The following is a 21,771-nucleotide window of genomic DNA, read 5'->3' on the forward strand; positions in this document are numbered from 1 at the left end:
AGAAGGAATAGAGAAATGGAGGGGATGCTGAGAGAGGGGGTAAGAACATGATGCTGGAGTGAGGGGAGGGGCAGAAGGAATAGAGAAATGGAGGGGATGCTGAGAGAGGAGGGGGGTAAGAACATGATGGGGGGGTTAAGGAAGAGAGAAAGAAATAGGGGAAAGATGAAGAAAGAAAATAGATGTTTGGCAGGTGGCTTTAATGTAGGAATTGGGAAGGGAGAAAGGGATGCTGGGCAAGGGGCTTTAATGGGGGTAGGGGAAGGGATAAAGGGATATATCAGAGGGCTTAAATAGGGATAAGGAAAGGGATGCTGGGCAGAAGACTTATCTTCCCCCCCATGTCCTGCCACCACCACACCCCCTCCCCCCCCCCCCCCCCCCCCCCCCGAGGGTGCTTCTAAATCTGGTGTCTGTGGTTGCCAAAATCGTAAATCTGCCTCTCATGTATGAATTGGCACAGATGTGACTCCGGGACTGCAGCAATGTGAGGAGCCCAAGTTTCAGCAATTGCAGAACTGTGTTAAAAATAACATGAAAACAGGACTCATTTTGAAACCATTCCCTGTTTCTAAAATCGGAGTCCAATGACAAGCATGTGCAGCATTTATTTACAGCGACAGTCTAAAAATTTTATTTATTTTTTTTTTAAATCTGTGGTAGCCCTTTAAACAAGGTAAACGCAAAGCTATGCCTGTGGTGTGGATGTAAAAGGTTAGTTTAGAGGATATAAATACATCCTGTTCGGTGTTCAGCAGTAATAACGCATGCATTTTATGATCGAGGGTGCTCCTTCCAGTGGTTTCCTCGCCGAAGCTTAGACTGGTTGCCAGGTAACCAGCATTTAAAAAAAAAAAAAAAAAGTGTTTGTCTTTTGCATTATAGTCAGGAGCCCTGTGAGAGAAAAGTCCTCACATGGCTCCTTGAATAGAACCATTAGGGACTAAAAGTTAAGGTGGTGAGCACTGGAAGATCTGATTACATAGGTTAGCTATCCAGAGGAGGCTCAGCCAGCAGGGAGTTTGGGGTTTTTTTTTTAATATGGTAATGTAGAAAGACATTTTCAAAGGCTTCCTGAACACAAATAAGACCCATACTTGAAGGTAACTGAAATGAGGAGCAATCCACACTAAGACTGCAGCAGTAAAGCGTGAGAGGTGATGGAAAGAACTAGCGGGTGGTGTTGGTGGGGATGGGGATAAGGAGCTGGAGGAGACTTGGAAGAGGAAACCATGAGCCTCGGGGACCAGGACCAACCTTTCATTGTCCTGTGTTTAAGCTTCACATGCAGGCTAAAAGCTTACAAAGCCTTTCTGAAAAAATAAACTGTAATTCCAACCAGAAGCTAAGAGAAAAAAAAAAGACTGGATATATGTAGGCCCTGTAAGTATGAAACAAACTGGAGAAACAATAAAAATGAGTGAACACATGTAGGAAAATCTAACAGCACTAGATAATTTTGGTGAAAGAAATTTGGACAAATGCATTATTTTTCATTTCATCCCCAAATTGCAAATACTTAAAAAGATTTGGTGAGAGGTAATAGAGGTGGGGGACCATTTGGCAATAGTGATCATAACATAAGTAAATCTACAGCTCTAGCACTAAACTTTCAGAAGGGAGACTTTGATACAATGAGGGAAATAGAAAAAACTGAAAGATACCACTATAAGCGTTAAGTGTACAACAGGCATGGACATTATTTAAAAATACCATCTTAGAAGCACAGTTGAGATGTATTCCATACATTAAAAAAGGTGGAAGGAAGGCCAAACAACTGCCAGTATAGTTAAAAGATGAAGTGAAAGAGGCTATTTTAACCAAAATACTTCCTTCAAAAATTGGAAGAAGGATCTATCTGAAGAAAATAGGGGAAACAAATAAGCATTGGTAAGTTAAATGTAAAACATAAATAAGACAGACTGAGAGAATTGGAAAAGAAGTTGGCCATAGAGGCAAAAATGCATAATGAAAACATTTTGAAATGTATCTAAAGCAGGAAGTCTGTGAGGGAGTCTGTTGTAACATTAGATGATCGAGGGGTTAAAAGGGCACTTAAGGAAGAGAAGACCATCAAGGAAAGACTAAATTCATTCTTTCCTTCAATATTTACTAATGAGGATGCTGGGGACATACCTGTTTCAGAGTCTGTTTTCAAGGGTAAAGATTCAGATGAATTGAACTAAATTATGGTAAACCTGGAAGATGTAGTAGACCAGAATGACAAACTGAAAAATAGCAAATTGCCTGGACCAGATGGTATACACCCTAGGGTTCTGAAAGAACTAAAAAATTAAATTTTAGATCTATTATTTGTAATTTGTAACCTATCATTAAAATCATCCATTGTTTCTGAAGACTGGAGGATGGCCAATCTAACCTCAATATTTAAAAAGGACTCCAGGGGTGATCTTGGAAACTATAGACCAGTAAGCTTGAATTCAGTGCTGGGAAAAAACATGGAAACTATTCTAAAGAACAGAATCACAAAACATTTAGATAGAAATAGTTTAATGGGACACAACCAACATGCATTCACCCAAGGGAAGTCTTGCCTCACAAATCAAATTTTTTTTTTTGAAAGGGTTAAATAAAACATGTGGATCAAGGTGATCTGGTAGATGTAGTATATTTGGATTTTTCAGAAGATGTTTGATAAAAGTCCCCCATGAAAGACTTCTGAGAAAATTAAAAAGTCATAGGATAGGTGGCAATGTACTTTTGTGGACTGCAAGCTGGTTAAAAGACAGGAAACAGAGAGTAGGATTTAATAGTCAGATTGCGAGGTGGAGAAAGGTAAACAGAGAAGTGCCTCAGGTACCTGTACTTGGACCAGTGCTTTTCAGTATATTTATAAAAGATCTGGAAAAGGGAATGACAAGTAAGTTGATCAAATTTGCAGATGAGACAAAATTATTCAGAATAAAATCACAAGAAGATTGTGATAAATTGCAGGATGACCTCGCAAGACTGGAAAATTGGGCATCCAAATGGCAGATGAAATTTAATGTGGATAAGTGCAAGGTGATGAATATAGGGAAAATTAACCCATGCCTAGTTACATGATGTTAGGTTTCATATTTGGGATTACCACCCAGGAGAAAGATCTAGGTGTCATAGTGAACAATACATTGAAATTGTCGACTTAACATTTTATGGCAGTCAAAAAAGCAAACAGAATGTTAGGAATTATAGGAAAGGAATGGCAAATAAAACTGAGGATGTCATAATGCCTCTATCTCGCTCCTTGGTGAGTTCACACCTTGAGTACTGTGTGCAATTCTGTTTACCGCATCTCAAAAAAGATATAGTTGCACTGGTGAAGGTTCAGAGAAGGGCATCCAAAAAGATAAAGGGGTGGAACGGCTACTTTATGAAGAAAGGATAAAGAGGTTAGGACTGTTCAGCTTGGAGACGAGATGGCCGCGGGGGGGGGGGGGGGGGGGGGGGATATGATAGAGGTCTAAATTCATGACAGAACTAGAATGGGTAAATGTGAATTGGTTATTTACTCTTTCAGATAATACAAGGATTAGGTAGCGAGTAGCACACCTGTCCTGTATAAACTAAACTGGCTCTCTGTCCCCTATAGAACAAATTTCAAAACTCTGACACTGATTTTCAAGACCCTAAGAGGAAACAGACCTAGTTACCTGAGAGAGAGGCTGTCCTTCTACATGCTTTCCAGAGCTCCAAGATTCTCACTTGGTGATTTCATAGCGACACCGTCGACAAAGATATACAAAGAATGGATACCTGTTGACAATCAATCTTGGGGGTAGCACCTGCCTTATGGAACTCTTTCACAGAAGAGCAATGCCAAATGCAGGAATACTCCCCCATCAGAAAGCAAGGAAATGCTTAGCTCTTATTCCAGACCCTTAGCGTCAAAGCTATAACTACCTTCACCCTGAAAGCAGCTAAAACATGTTTCCCTTTATACATTAGAAATAAACTGCCTGGCCCCATAGATTGAGGGCCTTGAATGTACTGCCAGAACTTACTATTTTCTGAGATGTTTGTTTATTTCAAGTTTAGGCCTATGGTTAAACTTGAAATAAATATTGGATAAAGGTGAGCCAGTTGATATAGAGTATCTGGATTTCCAGAAAGCATTTGACAAAGTCCCTCTTAAGAGACTTCTTAGGAAATTAAAAAGTCATGGGTTAGGGGGCAGTATCCTATTGTGGATTGCCAACTGGTTAAAAGATAGAAAAGAGAGAGTAGGGCTAAAAGGTAATTTTCCCAGTGGTGAATAGTGGAGTGCCACAGGGATCTGTTCTGGGATCGAAGCTTTTTAATATATTTATGAACAACTTGGAAATAGGAATAAAAAGTGAAGTGATCAAATTTGCCAATGACAAAAAATTATTCAAAGCTGTTAAATTACAAGAGGATTGTGAGGAATTGCAAGAGGACATTACAAAACCAGGAGACTGGACATGCAAATGGCAAATGAAATTTAATGTGGACAAGTGCAAGGTGATGCACTTAAAGAAGAGTAACCCAAATTATGGCTATACAATGCAAGGTTCCACATTAGGCGTCACCACTCAGGAAAAGGATTTAGGTGTCATCGTTGAAAATACATTGAAGTCTTCTGCTCAGTGTGCAGCAGCAGCCAAGAAAACAAATAGAATGTTAGAGATTATTAGGAAAGGAATGGAGAATAAAAGAGAGAATATCATAATGCCTGTGTATCGCTCCATGGCGTGATCTCATCTTGAGTACTGTGTGCAGTTCTGGTCACCACATCTCAAAAAAAGATAGTAGAATTAGAAAAGGTACAGAGAAGGGAGACCAAAATGATAAAGGGAATGGCTAAAGAGGTTAGGACGTTTCAGCTTGGAGAAGAGACAGCTGAGGGGAGATATGCAAGAGGTCTATAAAATGAGTGGAGTGGAACGAGTGAATGTTAATTGGTTGTTTACTCTTTCAAAAAGTACAAAGACTAGGGGACATGCAATGAAGTTACTAGATGATATCCTTAAAACTAAAAAGAGAAAATATTTATTTTACGCAACACAAAATTAAGCTCTGGAATTCATTACCAGAGGATGTGGTGAAAAGCTATTAGTGTAGCTGTGCTTAAAAAAGATTTGGACAAGTTACTGGAGGAAAAATCCATTAACCATTATTAAGGTAGAGTTGCAGAAATCCACTGCTTATTCTTGGGATAAGCGGTTTGGAATCCTCCTCTTGAGATTCTGCCCAGGTACTTGTGACTTAGATTGGCTGCTGTTGGAAACAAGATACTAGAGAGTATTGCAATAAAATTGCTTTGTGATGTTGTCTCCGATATCTGCATATCGCAATAAACATTTTAAATAGAAAAAAAAAATGGTAACTACTTTGAAGTGCCACTTTCTTATGGTCTGTGGATTGATTCACTGTTCTCTCTATAGCGTCTGCTGCCCCACAGCAGGAGTATGCAACATGGCTATATTCATGCCAAATACTAGACAAGTCACAAGAATAAAGGGAGCTGTACGATTTAAGCATAATAGCACGGTAGCTCAGGACATCTGTTTTATGGTTTGCTGTGAGGACGACTGGCCAGCTTTAGCTAAAAAGGTCCTACCAGTGCTTTGAGACTGCATTGTCTGATTATCCACCCCTCTCTTGCTGTTTTTTTGGTTTTTTTTTTGCAGTCGGCGTATGCTGTGTCGGTGCTTCGGGAATGTGTCAAGCTCCGTCCTGCAGATCCTACTGTTCCTCTCCTGGCTGCCAAGGTCTGCATTGGGCCATTGCACTGGGTAAGCGAGCTGATGTAATGCTTCCCCCCCCCCCCCCCAAAATAACGCATTAGGTGCCGCAGTGACAGTGTCATAGTGCAGCTGAGAACCAAGGACAGGAAACATCAGCAGAGAAAACTTTGCAGCAGTTCACTGATGTGATATCAGCTGGCATTCGTCAAGCGACCATACGGGAGTATTAGAAGCATGGTTCTCCAGGGAGCCCAGCGATGGCTTATTTTGTGGAAACGAAAAAATTGCATCCCATCCTCTCCTCATACAGAGTCTTTTAGCCTTGTTTACTGTAATACAGTGCCCCCAGCAGCTTTACTGAGCGATGCGGCCTCTCGATGTGTCAGGGTGAATGCCTTTGAGATTTTAGCTATTGTTATTTCTGATCCTAAACTAGAAAAAAAAAAAGCGTTAATGCCTGTCGGATGTGCAGAGACAAATATTAAACAGCTCACTATCCTGAGAAAAATCAGTAGACAGAAAATACAGTGACAGGAGCTGGCATGGTCTGAGGCATTTTATTTGCTAAAGGTGCCAGTTTAGCTTTTCCCATCATGATGATGGAGAGAGAGATGCAATGATTGAGGCTGTTTAGACAGCCGGGTGCCTGGTTTGTGTTGTTTGGACACAGTCTTTCCTCTCACATGTTTATCCAGCTCTCTCGCATCACTAACATCGGTTGGTGGCTCAAAGCTAGGTGCAAAGAAGAGGGTTTTACATAGCTTGAGGGCTGGGGCTTTATGTGGTAGAATAAAAAAAATCTATATTCTAGTGATGGCATCTCTCTTTCTGGAAAGGAAAAAGGAGCGGAGGTGAGAAATTTGGATCATAGGTTGTCAGGGGGTTTAAACCAGAGGAGAGGGTGGTGCATGCAAACCCAAATCTTTCAGCTTGCACCCCTGAGAAAATGAAGAAATGAAGATAGGGGGAAAAAATACCAAAGTGAGGAGCTCACTAGGCTATCCTTGAGTAATAGCATAGCAAGGGGAGCCAGCTATGTAGACAAAGCAAGGAGAAATCGGTAGAGTGCTATGAGTATCAGTGCTCACAGACCTAGCAATACAATTGCAGCTCTGCAAGCCCTAACAGCAGAGATAGACTTAGATATTGTGGCTGTCACGGATACAGGGTTCAATGAGTCCCACACATGAATAGAATATGCTGGGCTATAATCTCTTTAATAAAAATAAGGATGGTGAAAATGGGGGAGGAGTAGCACCTCCAAGCTACTGAAATTCAGGGGAAAGGAGGATGCATTATGGGGCCATCTTGTAAAGGGGAGGTGGCACATCTGTCTACCCCAATGTAGTCCATAAACCTTTAATGCAGGCAGAAGACATGGACAGAGATCTGCCCTCCTCTTGTGTCTGACTACAGGGCTGGAGAGAGCAGAAAAAAACTTGGAATAAAAGCAGAAACTTTCTGCCTCCTCAGAAGTGGAAAACCCCTGCAAGCCCCAGCCCAGATCTGTAGAGGTTGATTGGAGGGGACTTTATCTGAGACCCCCAAAAATCAGCTCAGCCTCCTCCTCTTTTCCTATTCATCTTTCTAAGCATCTGACCAGAGACAAGAAAAGCTCCTGGAATTCAGAGGGAAAACAGGGGTGAAATGTTTACTCTGATTTCTCATCCGGCCCTACTCCGAATTTTCCACTTTTCTGCTTTCGGTCATCAACCCATAAGCCTCTCTTCATCCCACCTATTCAGCTGCTGCTATCTCCCATTCCTCATTCTAAGCTATGTAGGCCCGTGCTGCCGCCACCTCAGCCTCAGCCAGCACCCAAGATTTCTAGTGTTCCTCTGGATGCAATCAATGCAAAAAAGCGGAATATAAATCAAAATGTAAAAAAAAATGTAGTTAAATGTTTATAATTAAAATCTAATATCAAATTATTAAGTGGATGATATAATGGACCAGATAAAATAACAAGGTTTCTAGGTCAATTTTAGCAATTTTAGCACGCCACATGCAAATACATTTGTATTAAACAAATTATGTAGGACCACTGCCAACCGAGTCTGTAAGTCAATCAGACCCAACGTGGGACTGGTCACATTGCTTTAATTAATTATTTGACTTATAATGTTGCAACTAAACAAAAAATATTGCCTCGGGAAAATGCATTCTATAAGTACCAGTCCATAAATAGTCTCACTCAATCAATTGAAATACTTAGCTCAAAATGGGATGTAGAACGAAGTCCCGACGTGATCACGTTTCGGACCAACCTGGTCCTGCTTCAGGGGTCGAATCTTCAAAATCCTTCGATTATAGAGCCTCCTTCAAAATTTAATAGAATCCTTCCCAAAACGGCAACTAAAGTGGCGTCTTCCACATCCTTTCATTGGCGGTCTGACTTCGGACCCGCTCATTCAAAATGGCGAACATGCAGGGTATATATCCACTTCCTACGGACATGACGTCACACCAGTGTCAATCAAATTTAGCGTAGGTAGAGAGTCTTCTATCAGGTCGTCTGTATTGAAAGACTGCACGAATTCTCCAAAAAATCAACAAGAAGAGGAGTCTACTATAAATAGCGAAACTTCCATCAAAGCTTCTACATTGCAAAATGCTGGCATTACATAGCTCTCGATACAGAGATGAAATGTGGAGTCCAAGTCTTCTATCAGGTCGGATACATTGACAGAACTTGTTCAGATATAATGGACCAACAGGCTAAGGATTTTTTAGATACAATGATTGTTTGTGGGATGGTTCAATTAGTGGAAATTCCCATACATGAAGAGGATCAAACGTTAGATTTAATTTTGGATAGATATAAATAGATATCTATATAGATAGATATGATCCTATGGTTGAATCATATTGTAATTGTATTTTTTTGTATTAGAGCCCAAATTTGTTAGTACGCAAAAGAGAGTGAAAAAGTTTAGAAGGCATAGAGCTGACCCAGATAAATTCAATGAGGAGTGGATATGAATTTTCAAACAGCAGGAATATACTGCTGAGAGCATGACTATTACACATTTAAGGGTAGATTTTTAAAAATACACACGCACTACCCGGTGCACGCACATGGACACACAATTTTATAACATGCGAGCGCTGGCGCATACATGTTATAAAATTGTTGGCGTGCACAAGGGGGGGGGGGAGTAGATTTTAGCTACTATCGTGCAGCAATGCATCACTGCTTTCCCCAGTTCCCTTCCAGTCCGCTTCAATTAAGGAGTGGACTGGGAGGGAACTTCCTTACCCCCTACCCTACCCTCCCTTCCCCTTCCCCTGTCCTCCCCAACCCCTAAATTTAAATTTTATTTTTTTTTACTTTTTGCGCCAACTTACTTCAGCTCCCGAGCTGAAGTAAGTTGCACGTGCCGGCATCCGGGACAGTGAACTATGGGCTGTCCTGGCCCACCCCTTCCAAGAGGCTCGGGACTTGAGCGTGTACTGGCCTTTACATGCGTGGCCAGGCCTCTTGGAAGATTCACCAGTGCATGTAAGGCCCGGCTACACATGTAAAGGCCGGAATTTAACGCGCGCCAGGCATTTAAAATCTGACCTTTAGTTCATGAATGGGATGCCTCCCTGTTGAAAGTATTTGAGAAATTAGCCCCTGCGAAAGTGGTCTGGGTAAATCCCTAATAAGAGGAGAGTGCCCTGGTTTAATGAAGATTTAGTATAAAAAAGATGAGAGCTACGTCAGTTTGAAAGAAAATGGCCGAAATCTAATGATAGCTATTTTTGAATGCAATATTTACAGTGTATGAGATTGTATAAGAGTAATGATCAGCAAGTAAAAAGAGATTATATTGCTGACCAGTTTAATTCTTCCTTAAATTATCCTAAGGAATTGTTATAAAGAATAAAAACACTGTTCAAGAAACCTAGAAGGAGAAAAGGATACGATTAAGGAGATCCTGGAGAGTGAGACTTTAGCAATATATTTCCACTATAAGATGACTAATCCCTGAGCTTCCTTAAAAGATAAGGGAGAACCCCCTATTGGAGGTAAAGACAGGTGAGAAATTTCATCAAAATGGGAGTAGTTTGCAACAGTAACAATGTTAGAAGTCGAACAAGCAATTGCACAAGTACATTCTGGGGCGGATTTTCAGAGCCCTGCTCGCCTAAATCCGCCCAAAACCGGGCGGATTTAGGCGAGCAGGGCCCTGCGCGCCGGGAAGCCTATTTTACATAGGCCTACCGGCGCGCGCAGAGCCCCGGGACTCGCGTAAGTCCCGGGGCTCTGCGCGCGAGGGGGGCGTGTCGGGGGCGGTCCCGGTCGTCGTGGCGTTTTCGGGGCGTGTCGGCAGCGTTTTGGGGGCGGGTATGGGGGTGTGGCTACGGCCCGGGGCGGTCCGGGGGCGTGGCTGCGCCCTCCGTACCCGCCCCCAGGTCGCGGCCCGGCGCGCAGGAGGCCCGCTGGCGCGCGGGGATTTACGCCTCCCTCCGGGAGGCGTAAATCCCCCAACAAAGGTAAGGGGGGGCTTAGACAGGGCCGGGTGGGTGGGTAAGGGAGGGGAAGGTGAGGGGAGGGCAAAGGAAAGTTCCCTTCTAGGCCGCTCCCATATCGGAGCGGCCTTGGAGGGAACGGGGGTAGGCTGCGCGGCTCGGCGCGCGCCGGCTATACAAAATCCATAGCCTTGCGCGCGCCGATCCAGGTTTTTAGCAGATACGCGCGGCTCCGCGCATATCTACTAAAATCCAGCGTACTTTTGTTTGCGCCTGGAGCGCAAACAAAAGTAGGCTATTCGCGCTCCTTTTAAAATCCGCCCCTCTATACGTAACCATTGGATCCCTGACTTGTTTGGATAATTAAGATGTTAAAGGCCAGTACTTACAAGTACTTGATGTAAGCTAGTGGAAAAATGTGTGTTGGGGCAATGAAATGAGTACCTGACTGATAATAACATCCTGCATAAATATCAGTTTGGATTTAGGGAGGCATATGGCACCGAGATTTGCTTAGCCTATTAACAGACGAAATGCAGCAGAAGATTAGATGGTGGTGTTATGATATCGATGTGTTTGGTGGATTTTCAGGGGCAACAGTGATGGTATCTCCTACAGGGAGGAGCCCCGTAGGGAACTGAAGCACTGGGATAGACTCAGATGCACAAACACAGAGATTCTGTCTTTTATTATACAGCTATTGTAGTCCACCAAAGGTGGCAGTAGAGAGTAGTAGTAGTCTGTGATCCTTGGCGTAGGAGACCCATCCCACAATGGTAGTGTAAGGCCCCGATGCAGATGTCCAGTAAGGCACTGTAGGAGAGACAGACTGGCAGATGTTATAGCACACTCTCTGGTAGCTGAGTAGATAGAGTTCCCAATGAGCAGTAGGGAGAGGATAATGTTAGCAGTGTGTAGTCCTTGGCAGAGGAGACCCGTTCCACAATGGTGGTGTAGGGCCTGATACAGATGAGCAGCAAGGAGCTGTAGATGGACAGACTGAGAGAAGTAGTACTCACTCTCTGTAGTTGATAGGTAGTGTTCCTGCAGGTTGAAGAATTGGTAGCAGGCACCAGGATAGACACACATGTCCTTGAAGAGCGAGTACCTGGATTCAGGATAGGCACCTGTAAATAAGCAAGGGGCCCCCGAGGAGCGGGTACCCAGGTTAGTAGAACTCCGGAGGGTGAAGGTGGCTTCCAGCAGAGTAGACGTGGCAGAGCAGCTTCAGACCGGAGCAAATCCAATCTGTTGCTGATCTCGGCGAGAGTCAGCAAATGGGCAACCTTTTGAAGAAGGAAGCAGTGACGACACTTGAAGGGGACGCCCCCGAGATTCGCGCCAACACTGCTACAAGACATGAGGCGTGCGCGCCCTAGGAGGCCTCAGGTCAACAAGGCGGGATGCCGTGCCAGAGCCGCTCCGGGGAAGTCGGAAATTGTGGCAAGGAGACGCTACAGATGGCATTCTCCCGAGGCTGGTGGAGAAGGCTGAAATAAAGGTGAGGCATGTCGGACGAAGCCGTCTGAGACTGGACGCAACAGGTGGGTCAGCTTTAACCTCTGTCCAACTGGATATGTTTGCTGATTCTCTCATGTTTGGAAAATACTGGAATAGGTTTGACTGTATTGAAATGGTTTTCATCTTTCTTGTCTGAAAGGCAATAGCAAGTGAGGATTGGAAGGGAATTTTCTCTTTGGAAACACCAAGGGGCGGATTTTCAGAGCCCTGCTCGCGTAAATCCGCCCAAAACCGGGCGGATTTACGCGAGCAGGGCCCTGCGCGCCGGGAAGCCTATTTTACATAGGCCTCCCGGCGCGCGCAGAGCCCCGGGACTCGCGTAAGTCCCGGGGTTCTCGGAGGGGGCGTGTCGGGGGCGTGTCGGGGGCGGGCCCAGTCGTCGCGGTGTTTCGGGGGTGTGTGGGCAGCGTTTTGGGGGCGGGTACGGGGGCGTGGCTACGGGGGCGTGGCCGCGCCCTCCGTACCCGCCCCCAGGTCGCAGCCCGGCGCGCAGGAGTCCCGCTCGCGCGCAGGGATTTACGCCTCCCTCCGGGAGGCGTAAATCCCCCGACAAAGGTAGGATGGGGGTTTAGACAGGGCCGGGCGGGTGGGTTAGGTAGGGGAAGGGAGGGGAAGGTGAGGGGAGGGCAAAGGAAAGTTCCCTTCTAGGCCGCTCCGATTTCGGAGCGGCCTAGGAGGGAACGGGGGTAGGCTGCGCGGCTCGGCGCGCGCAGGCTATACGAAATTGATAGCCTTGCGCGCGCCGATCCAGGATTTTAGCCGATACGCGCGACTACGCGCGTATCTACTAAAATCCAGCGTACTTTTGTTTGCGCCTGGAGCGCAAACAAAAGTAGGCTATTCGCGCTCATCTGAAAATCTACCCCTTAGTGTCAGCAAGTCGCAAGGGTCAGCGCTTTTGGTAATATTGTTTAATATATACATGTTTCCATTAGCTAAATTGTTAGCTTCATTGGGCCTCAATTTTTACATCTATGCTGATGACATTCAGTTTATTGTGTTCTACTCTGCGGACCAGATAAAGGATGGTAAAACTATATGTCATGGGTATGAGCCTTTTATTGATAAGATTAAGAACTTTATGCCGACCAGTACGCTACATTCCTCAAATCAATGTTTGTTGGATGTGCCTACCATTAGGCAATGTAGACTTCAAGATACTTGGAAAAAAAAATCCTTTGGTTTCAGGTTCAATGCTATGGAACTTTGTCTTGTGATCTGCATTGTGAAACAGACTATTTTAAAATGTCATTAAAAACTTGTTTTTAATCAAGCATTCAAATGATATATCTGACTGTGTGTTTTTGAATTGTTTTATGTATTGTATGTTGTTTGTTGTTTGTTTTTATAATTATAGATTTGTAATCCACATTGAACAATAGTTGTTAGAAGAGGGCTTCTCAAACCTGTCCTGGAGATCCCACAGCCAGTCAGGTTTTCAGGATATCCACAATGAATATGCATTAGATAAATTTGCCTATACTGAGTCTCCATGGTATGCAAATTTATCTCATGTGTATTCATTGTGGATATTCTGAAAACCCGGCGGGCTGTGGGGTCCCCAGGATAGGTTTGGGAAGCCCTGCATTAGAAGTTGCTGTTGGATTCGTGGACCCTTGGGCCGGTCGGAGCCAGAGGATGGATTGCTGAAGATAGTTGTAGCAGTGGCCCCGGCCGGGAGGCGGCAAGGACAGGCCAATGGCTGGCTGAAGGTGGAACCCTGGGAGCCCTATGCGACCAAGGGCTTTGGCGAGGAAGCAGGAGATGGTGGTGGTGGCACTGCGGTGAGAAGATCTTCGCCCTGGAAGCCGATCCTCCCCCGAGAGGAGCTCGTAGGAGTTCGGCTGCTGGGAGTTAGGAGATTCACCCTGGAAGCCGGAGTCCCCCCAGGAGGAGCCCGTAGGAACCCGGCCGCAGGGACTTAGGAGGGCCTGCGGGGGCCTGGTCAGAAGAAGTCCAAGGTTGAGTGCCGAAGAGTCGTTGCTCGCCAGTCCAGGGTTGGGAACCAATGGATCTCCGTAAGCCAGTCCAAGGTCAGAAGCCAGAGAAACAACGTAAGCCGGTCCGGGGTCAGAAGCCAGAGAATCAACGTGAGCCGGTCCGGGGTCAGAAGCCAGAGAGAGAACGCAAGCCGATCTGGGGTCAGGAGCCAAGCAGGAGAAAAAGAAGCAGGAAAGCAGCAACTGGATACAGGGAACCCTGGGAACCTCGTTGCAAGGCGCTGATGGAGTCCAGATGCAGGGTATATATACCCTGAGGGCGTCTGACGTCATCCAGGGCTGGCCTGAAGGTTTCCTGCGCTACCCCTTTAAATCAGGGCTCAGGCCGCGCGCGTGCGCCTAGGGGGCGGAGCCAGCCGCGGCGAGACGCCGGCTGCTCCGCCGGAGCGGGGGCACGTTGGCAGAAGCGGGAGCAGGCCCAGCCGCAGCGCGAGAGCGCCAGGGGAACCGTGGCAAGGGTCCCCGGAGGCCCGAAGAGAACGAGGAGGGCTCACAAGCCCGAGGAGGTAGGCAACGCGACCGGAGCCGACCCGGGAGCGCAACAGTTGCGGAATATAATTTTTATTAAATAAATAGTAAAAGATATCCAAAAGGTGAGAATGAAGGGGGAAGTGTTACTGATGGGAGATTTTAATCTAAGGAGGCATGTGCCAGGGGAGGATGTAGGTAACCTTGGAAAACAATAGGCTAAAATGAAAGATATAGAAAGAGCAAAAAATATTTGTTACAAAAGTAAATAAAAGGAAAAAGAGCAATATGGCATTCAAAAGAGAGGGTTAAAAAAGTAAGGGCAAAAAGATTAGCATTCAAAATATACAAAGAATCTGAGCAAGTGGAGCACAGGAAATACTATTTGGTAAAGCTGAAAAAGTGTCGAAAGTAATCAGGATGGCAAAGGTATGAGTGGAAGAAAAGACAGGTAAAGTGAAAAAGCAAGGTGAAAACTCTTTTTTTTTTCAGTATGTCAGTGAAAAGATGCCAAAGGTGAGATTGTGAGAAGAGACAAGGTGAAATTTAGGGAGGGGAGCAACAAAAATACATTAAATGTATTTCTGTTCAGTACTGATGGAAGAAGGGATTGGAGAAGGACCAGTGATACTAGCAAAGGTATGTGTGCTGGTAGGGTAGTGGTTGGTGTCTTTTTGCAGATTATATTAAGACTTGCAGCATGTTCGAGGAAGTGGATTGTATGAGAAGTGATCTAAAACAGCTCGAGGACTGCTTGGTGTATCTGTGCTAAAAAAATGCAAGTTATGCATTTGGAATGCAGAAACCTGATGGAGCAGTACACGATGGGAGGTGAGATACTGATTGCCACAGATCAGGAAAGGTATCTCAGAGTGATTATATCTGATAATATCAAGGTAGTGATAGTGAAACAGTATAACAAGGTGGTAGCCAGAGCTGGAAGTAGGACTGTTGCAAGGGGTGGGCAAGCAAGGCAAATGCCCAGAGCACCAAGGGGATGTTGGTAGTGGGGGGTGTCATGCTGCCTTTTTGACTCAGTCTGTGAATTTACAAGCATGCAAGACCAAACAGGAAGAGAGACAGCAAAAGCAACCCCTCCTCTGGGTTCAGTTTTGTTCGATGACCGCTCAGGCAGAGGGGATACTAGAGTGCATAACTGGTAGAAAAAAAGGAAGCGAATGTGCCTGGGTGAGATCTCACCTGGAGTGTTGTGTCCAATTCTAGAGGCTGTACCTCTAGAAGGACATAGAGTGGAGGGGTCCAGAGAAGGGCTACCAAAATGTTGTGGGGTCTGCACCCAAAACCCTATGAGATGAGACTGTAAAGGAGGGAAGATAGGGGAGATATGATATCTTCAAATAGAAAAATATTAATTATGCACAGGGAGTAAGCCTTTTGCAATGGATGGGAAATTCTAGAACAAGGGGTCATGATATGAGGCTCCAAGGAGGTGGGCTCAGGAGTAACATTAGGAAATATTTTTTCATGGAAAGGATAGTGGATGCATGGACCACCCTTCTGGAGCAGGTGGTGGAGGTTAAATCAGTGACGGATTTTAAGAGGGACAAGCACAGAGGATCCTTAGTTGGAAATAGTGAAGAGATAGAAGAAGCATAACCTTATGTGTGCTATACCAGAAATTCATTTAATTTTATTTTGATTTAACGTTTTTTAATTATAGACCACTTGTTCCCCCTTAGGGGCTCAAAACAGTTTACATCATAATGGTAAAAATAAAATACATCAAAATATAAAAAATGTAAAGGTCCCTCAATACAGACCTACTGCATTCCCTACTTTCACTAGTGAGAGCCAGGTTGCATCACATAGCTAAATCAAACAGATAAATAAATACACTCCCTCCCTCTCCAACAAGTAATCAATAAGTATACTTCTTCCAAAAAAATACAAAGAACCCTTGGGTTACCATTAATCTTATATCCTTATTTATTTTTATTTATTTATTTAAATTCTTTTAATATACTGATGCTCAAGACGAAGTCTTATCGTACCGGTTTACATCATAACCGGGGGGAAACCATTTAACTAGAAAGAAAGTTACAATAAACAGGGTGTACAATTCAGGGCCATTAAGAGAGAAAGAATTAGTTTAACTTAATGCTACTAAAGGAGTAGTGCAAAAAAACAGAAAACAATTGACTAGCTTGGGGTGCTGATTTAGCAGCTAGTTTAAATAAACAATTCGAGCATAACAGTTCCTTTGGATAAGGGACAGAGGAGGCAGCCGGAAGGGGCGAGGGAGGGCAGGGGCAGGGGAAGTGGGTAAAGGGTCCAGGTGAGGAGGAAGGTAATAAGGAAGAGGTGTGAGAGCCAATGCTAGTAGGGAGTGATTCTTCAGGGGAAGGCTTGAGAGAACAGCCAGGTTTTCAGTTTCTTTCTAAAGGAGAGATGGCATTGTACCTGGCGTAGATCCGGGGGTAGAGAATTCCAATGATATGGTCCAGCGGTGGACAGTGCTCGTTTTTGAATGGAGTATTTTTGAATTGAATATCCTACAACAAGCTCCAATCTCCCTGTTACTCCTGAAGGAATTCCCAAAGGAATGACCCCCTTTTGTTTGACCCTTTGGAAGCGACCCATTCAGGGAGACCAGTCCTTGTGGCAGACAGTGAATTAACGTAGAGCCTCGATTTAGCATCAGTCTATGATAATACCAGGAGGAGGGGGGCGGAGTCATCAAGTGCAGGCAAGCCATTGGCTGCTGGAAAAAAAATTTGCTAGGTAAATGTGACTGAACATATGGCTAAAGATAACCAAGTAAATCTCCGTGCTTATGTTTTCCCACTTGGCAAGCTTTAAATTTTGACCCCTATATTACTATAGGCTACATCCATTAGTGTTATGGGAAAACATGATTATGGTTTCTAGTTCTTAGATAGATAGACCTAGCCTGAAAATTGTGTTTCTGAAAGGTTGAGGGGTTCAAAAGATATGTACACAGGCAGCAGTAAGAGCAAATTGATACGTTTTTTTGTTTTGTTTTTTTTAAAGAAAACCGTGATAAAAAGGGGCTGTCTTACATAACCATATGTGATTCAACAATGAGTGTTAGGGCTGCCAAAATGAATGGCAAGGTAGTTAATATGAATTGTTAGACGTCCTAATACAAATGCAGCAACCATGCAGCCAGATCTGTTTGGCAGGCTGCACATACAGTAATAACTATGTCCTAGCAGATGTGTTGGCGTCAGATAGCCGGGAGGTTGCAATGAAAAAAGTAGGTATTTTTAAATGAGATTTTATGATTAGTGGTATATTTAATTATGAATAATTTTTATTGATTAAGTGTATAATTTTAATTTGAAATTTATTTTGCTTTATTTTGTTGTATCCCTCTTTGAGCGTTAATCAGCTAAGGGGGGGTCATTCATCAAATCACATTAGGACGTTATCGCGGGCATTAGGACCCTTGATTGCAGCTACGTAGATAGTGCATCAAGCTAGGTAGAGAGAACATGTTACAAATCTACTCTTCTTTCACCTCTCATCCCTCCAAATCACATTAAATCTTCACTGATGATAACTGTGCTGTTCGTACATATAACTGTGCATGTAAAATAGCCCCCCAGAACCCACTTCACACCAAGTTACTAGTGCCCCTTCTTACAGTGGTATAAATAGTTAACTATTTTTATGAGCCTCTACAGAGTCTCTCTCTCTCTCTCAAACTCAAAATGATGAATCCAGGCCTAAGTGTATAATTAAATTGAAATAAATAAAGTTGCAGCTGGGTCTGTCTGGCAGGCCGCAGGTACAGTAATAGCTAGATGTCTTAGTGGAAATATGGGTGCTGACGTGCGCATGCTATAAAATCGGTGGTTGGCATGCGGAAGGGGGTGCACAAGTGTGCACCCTGCTTGTGCCGATGCTCGCGGGCTTCCCCCGTTCTCTCCCACTAAACTAACCTCCCCCCCCCACACACAATTTTTATTATACCTTTTGGCAGGCGCAGGTTGCGCGCACTGCAGCCTGGCGGCACACGTTCCTCCAACACAGCGGCAAATGGCCCCGCCCCCACCCCTTCTGTAAAGCCCCGGGACTTAGATGCGTCCCGGGGCTTTACGTGCGTTGCCGGACCTTTATAAAATAGGCCCGGCGCGCATAGAGCTTTTAAAATCAGGCCCTAAGGTACTAATGCAGAATTTCCCAGGAGTACAGTAATATTACACCATAACTAAAGATTCTAGTTGTCTTTGATTTTAATTTGTCAAATGGGCAGGACCAACTTATTATCACTGCCAGTATTTGAAGCAGTTATATTGCCCTAGATTGATTGATTTATTTAAATAACATTTGTTAACTGCCATCCCATAGATCAAATACTGATGTTATAAAATGCAAGAAGTCAGGGCTGCCCACAATTCCTCTTCAGCTCCATGGATTGACAAATTCAAATTCCCCAAAACTAGACAATCTAACTGTAAGGCAGTAGACCACTTCTCATCACACTCCCTGGCACCAACTTGTTTTCCCCACCTCCTGAACCAGCTCATCCTCACCACACACTCTGTCTCCATGCCCCAGCTCATCCTCTTCCAACATGTGCTCGTGCTCACACTCTCTCAGATCATCACCTCACATTCTCTTTCCCCCTTTCCCAGATCAGCCCTAGCATGTTCTTGCCCCCCCCCCAAATAATATTTATCCTAATCTCCAGTTCTGCCCCACAGCACTCTCTCCATACTGTCTTCCCTGCACACTCATACCTTCAACTACCAATCTCTAGCTGCACTCTGCCATGTTGTCATATTGGCAAAATTACCAATAAAAGTATCTGAATCTGAATAAGTTGCCAGCCATTCCCCAGTTTCCAGTCAATCCCCCCCCGTACTACTAGCCAGCCTCCAGCCAACTCTGCCCACTACCAGTAGTCAAGTTTCTGGCAACCCCTTCCTCCAACATCACCGGTCAGTTTTCAGAAGTCCCTTCCACACCACCTTCATCACCAATTATTCTCCAAAAGGCTCCCTTAGTCAGTCTCCAGTAGTCTCCCCCCACTGTATGTCCATGCCAAACCCTTTTGCTTGGATCTGTTGCCTTCCAGCATCTTGCAGCTAACAGTGTGGGACAGTAGTTCCTGAACTCCTGCACTAGTCTTGCAAAATCAAGGAACTGAGAGATCACAGCACAGGAGTATGGACATTGCGCAACTCAAGTATACTGAGAGCAGTGTGGTGCCAGAAGGGAACAGGTGTTCCAGGGGCTGCAGCTGCAAGCACTGGGACAAGATGAGGGAGAGGGGGGTAGGGTAGCAGTTGGGGACCAGAGCAGCGCCTTTTGTGCTTTCTCTCCTGTTGATCCACATGCAGATTCTGCATAAAGGGGAACTCTGTGCAAATTTTCTATTCCCCTGTAATTTGGGTAAAGTCTGCATATATCTTTATGTGCACACTTTATTCTGACTTTTCAAACAAATCTATCAGATGAATTTTCAAAGGTCATTACTCATGTAAATGTAACATACCATCGAAGCAGTTGTAGCAAGCCCTTTCCCTGCATTAAGTCCACTGAACATGGATACAACCTATTGTAATCCTTTTCAAAAGCCCATTTTTGCGTACCCAGTTTTAAGCATGTAGATGCCCTATGTGCATAAGTTCACTTGGAAAATTCATGGATAATTGACCTGATATATGCACAGAATAACTTGTATAAAGTTATACCTGCTCTTTGGAGGGCACAACTTGTACATGTTAACTGATGCACATATTTTTTTATATCAAAACGCACGCGTGCAAGTTCGAGTGACTGAACCTTGGCTCCTGGAACACCTCTCCCCAGTTTACATAATAGTATGTGCGAAACTGGGTTTACTTGTGTAACCCCCTCCCTTGGCAGTGGAGGACTGACCCACTCGGTGTAGCACCTGACATGGATTCATGCTGTGGGAGCAGGGTTACCTGTGAGGCCCAAGGAATCGCTGATACATGATACAGTCCACACAAAGCAATGTTGTTCCAAACAAGAAAAGGCTTTATTTAGAATTTCAATTACAAAAGTACAGGGAAAAGGCCCGAAAGAATCAGTAAACTGTCCAAGGCCCCAAAAAAAAAATAGAATCACAACTTTTTAGAGAGTTCATAGAAGTTTAAAAAGCGATTACTCACCTCTTATGTTTGCTTCAGATCCTTCACATGAGGGTCTTCCCTCTCAGGTTCCCATTTAAACCTCTGTATTTCTTCGTCTCAGTGGAAAATAGAAAAAAACAACACCTTCACACAGCTCTGACGGTAGGCTTTCCAAGGCAGATGGTTGGACAAGGGATCCTAATCTTCCTTAGCTGGCTCTTAGTCCCTACCAGAGCGAGATTCTGTTGCTCGCTCCAGAGGATCAGAAAACCACAAATCTGCAAAGTGTTGACTCAGAGCTGCAGCTCTTTAGATTCTTCTCAGCTCTAGATACTCCAGAATTCAAGACTCAAAAACTCAAGGCAAGACTTCTCCCATTGAGCCATATTTATATTACCACCAAACCCATCCCCTTTAGGAGAAGGACCCTCCTTTCACTATTTCCTACACAGCTCCTTAGACCTCCCATTGTTGGAAAGTTCCTAATTATAAAACATAGCACCCACTTTAGTGAAACCTGACAGATATCACGCGTGAATACGTTTGTGCCCACTGACCCCTGGGCTAGTTTATAACATGCTTTAGACAGGTAAATGGCTTTGAAAATCCAGCCTTTAATATATATTGGTATAGCACCTTTCATCAAGACGAGATTGCAGTGCACTTCACTTTTAGTATGCCAGAAATGTACATATAGCAGTGATCTCTGCAGTGAATGAGCTTGGAACAGCCTAATACCCAAAGCAGGAATAATCATATCCCTGTATGCTAATATCAGTGAGTGTTATGTGTTTTCATTTGGACATACTTGTGGAATATCCAAGTAAAACAAATGAAAGGAAACAAAATTATTATATAAAGGTGTTATTATTTGTAAGGGTTTTGGGTGGATCCCTGGACCTGTGGCAGATGACCACGCCCACAGGAGGAAGTCCTGTGAGGGCCACAGGTCAGGTTCAGCGTAGGAGACACACACACACTAGTTCTTTTATTATACAGGATTGGTGAACCACCAGAGGTGGCAGTAGTGAGTTGGAAAGTAGCCCGGTTGGGCTTGTAGTCCCTCAGGCTCTGGAACAGCGATCCCACAATGGCTGTGCTGTAATAGAGAGAACTGATATTGTGAGTAGTAGCAGGATATGCAGAGTTCAGGAATAGAGCCTCGTTGGTAATGTACTCACGCAGCGGTCTCTCACTGTAGAGCACTGGAGCTGGAGTAAAGGCAGGCCCTCGAGGAACGAGTATCTGGTTCCAGGGAACAGCTCTGAGAGACAGAGATGGTAACTCACAGATGTAATAGGCAGCGGTGTCTTCCTGGCAGAAGTGGAGTCCAAGTAGTGAGTCCAGGAACATGGGCCCTCGAGGAGCGAGTACCGGTTCCAGACTGCGACCTGAAAGATAAGAAAGAGAGAGAGGCCCCTGAGGAGCGGGTACCCCAAATAGAGTAGGTCCGAAGGAGGCAGAGTTGCAAGGTACGGAGAGCGAATCCCATCCGTTAGGAAACCTTTGCTAACTCGATTAGCTAGC

At 44.5% G+C, this 21,771-nt stretch overlaps 1 protein-coding gene across 2 annotated transcripts in view; it reads left to right on the top strand.

The window, feature by feature from the left end:
* The window catches only part of TTC7A (tetratricopeptide repeat domain 7A), a 523,501-nt gene that overhangs the window by 183,073 nt on the left and 318,657 nt on the right, over window positions 1-21,771 (top strand). Inside the window, exon 11 of one of the 2 annotated variants that reach the window (XM_029593372.1) lies at window positions 5,652-5,756. The exons of the other annotated variant lie outside the window; for it this stretch is intronic. Coding sequence (XP_029449232.1) covers window positions 5,652-5,756 — 105 coding nt within the window. The remainder of the gene's footprint in view (window positions 1-5,651; window positions 5,757-21,771) is intronic. 2 annotated transcript variants of the gene reach the window in all.

The sequence above is a fragment of the Rhinatrema bivittatum genome, chromosome 3, assembly GCF_901001135.1.
Source record: "Rhinatrema bivittatum chromosome 3, aRhiBiv1.1, whole genome shotgun sequence".
In the NCBI taxonomy this organism is placed as follows: domain Eukaryota; kingdom Metazoa; phylum Chordata; class Amphibia; order Gymnophiona; family Rhinatrematidae; genus Rhinatrema; species Rhinatrema bivittatum.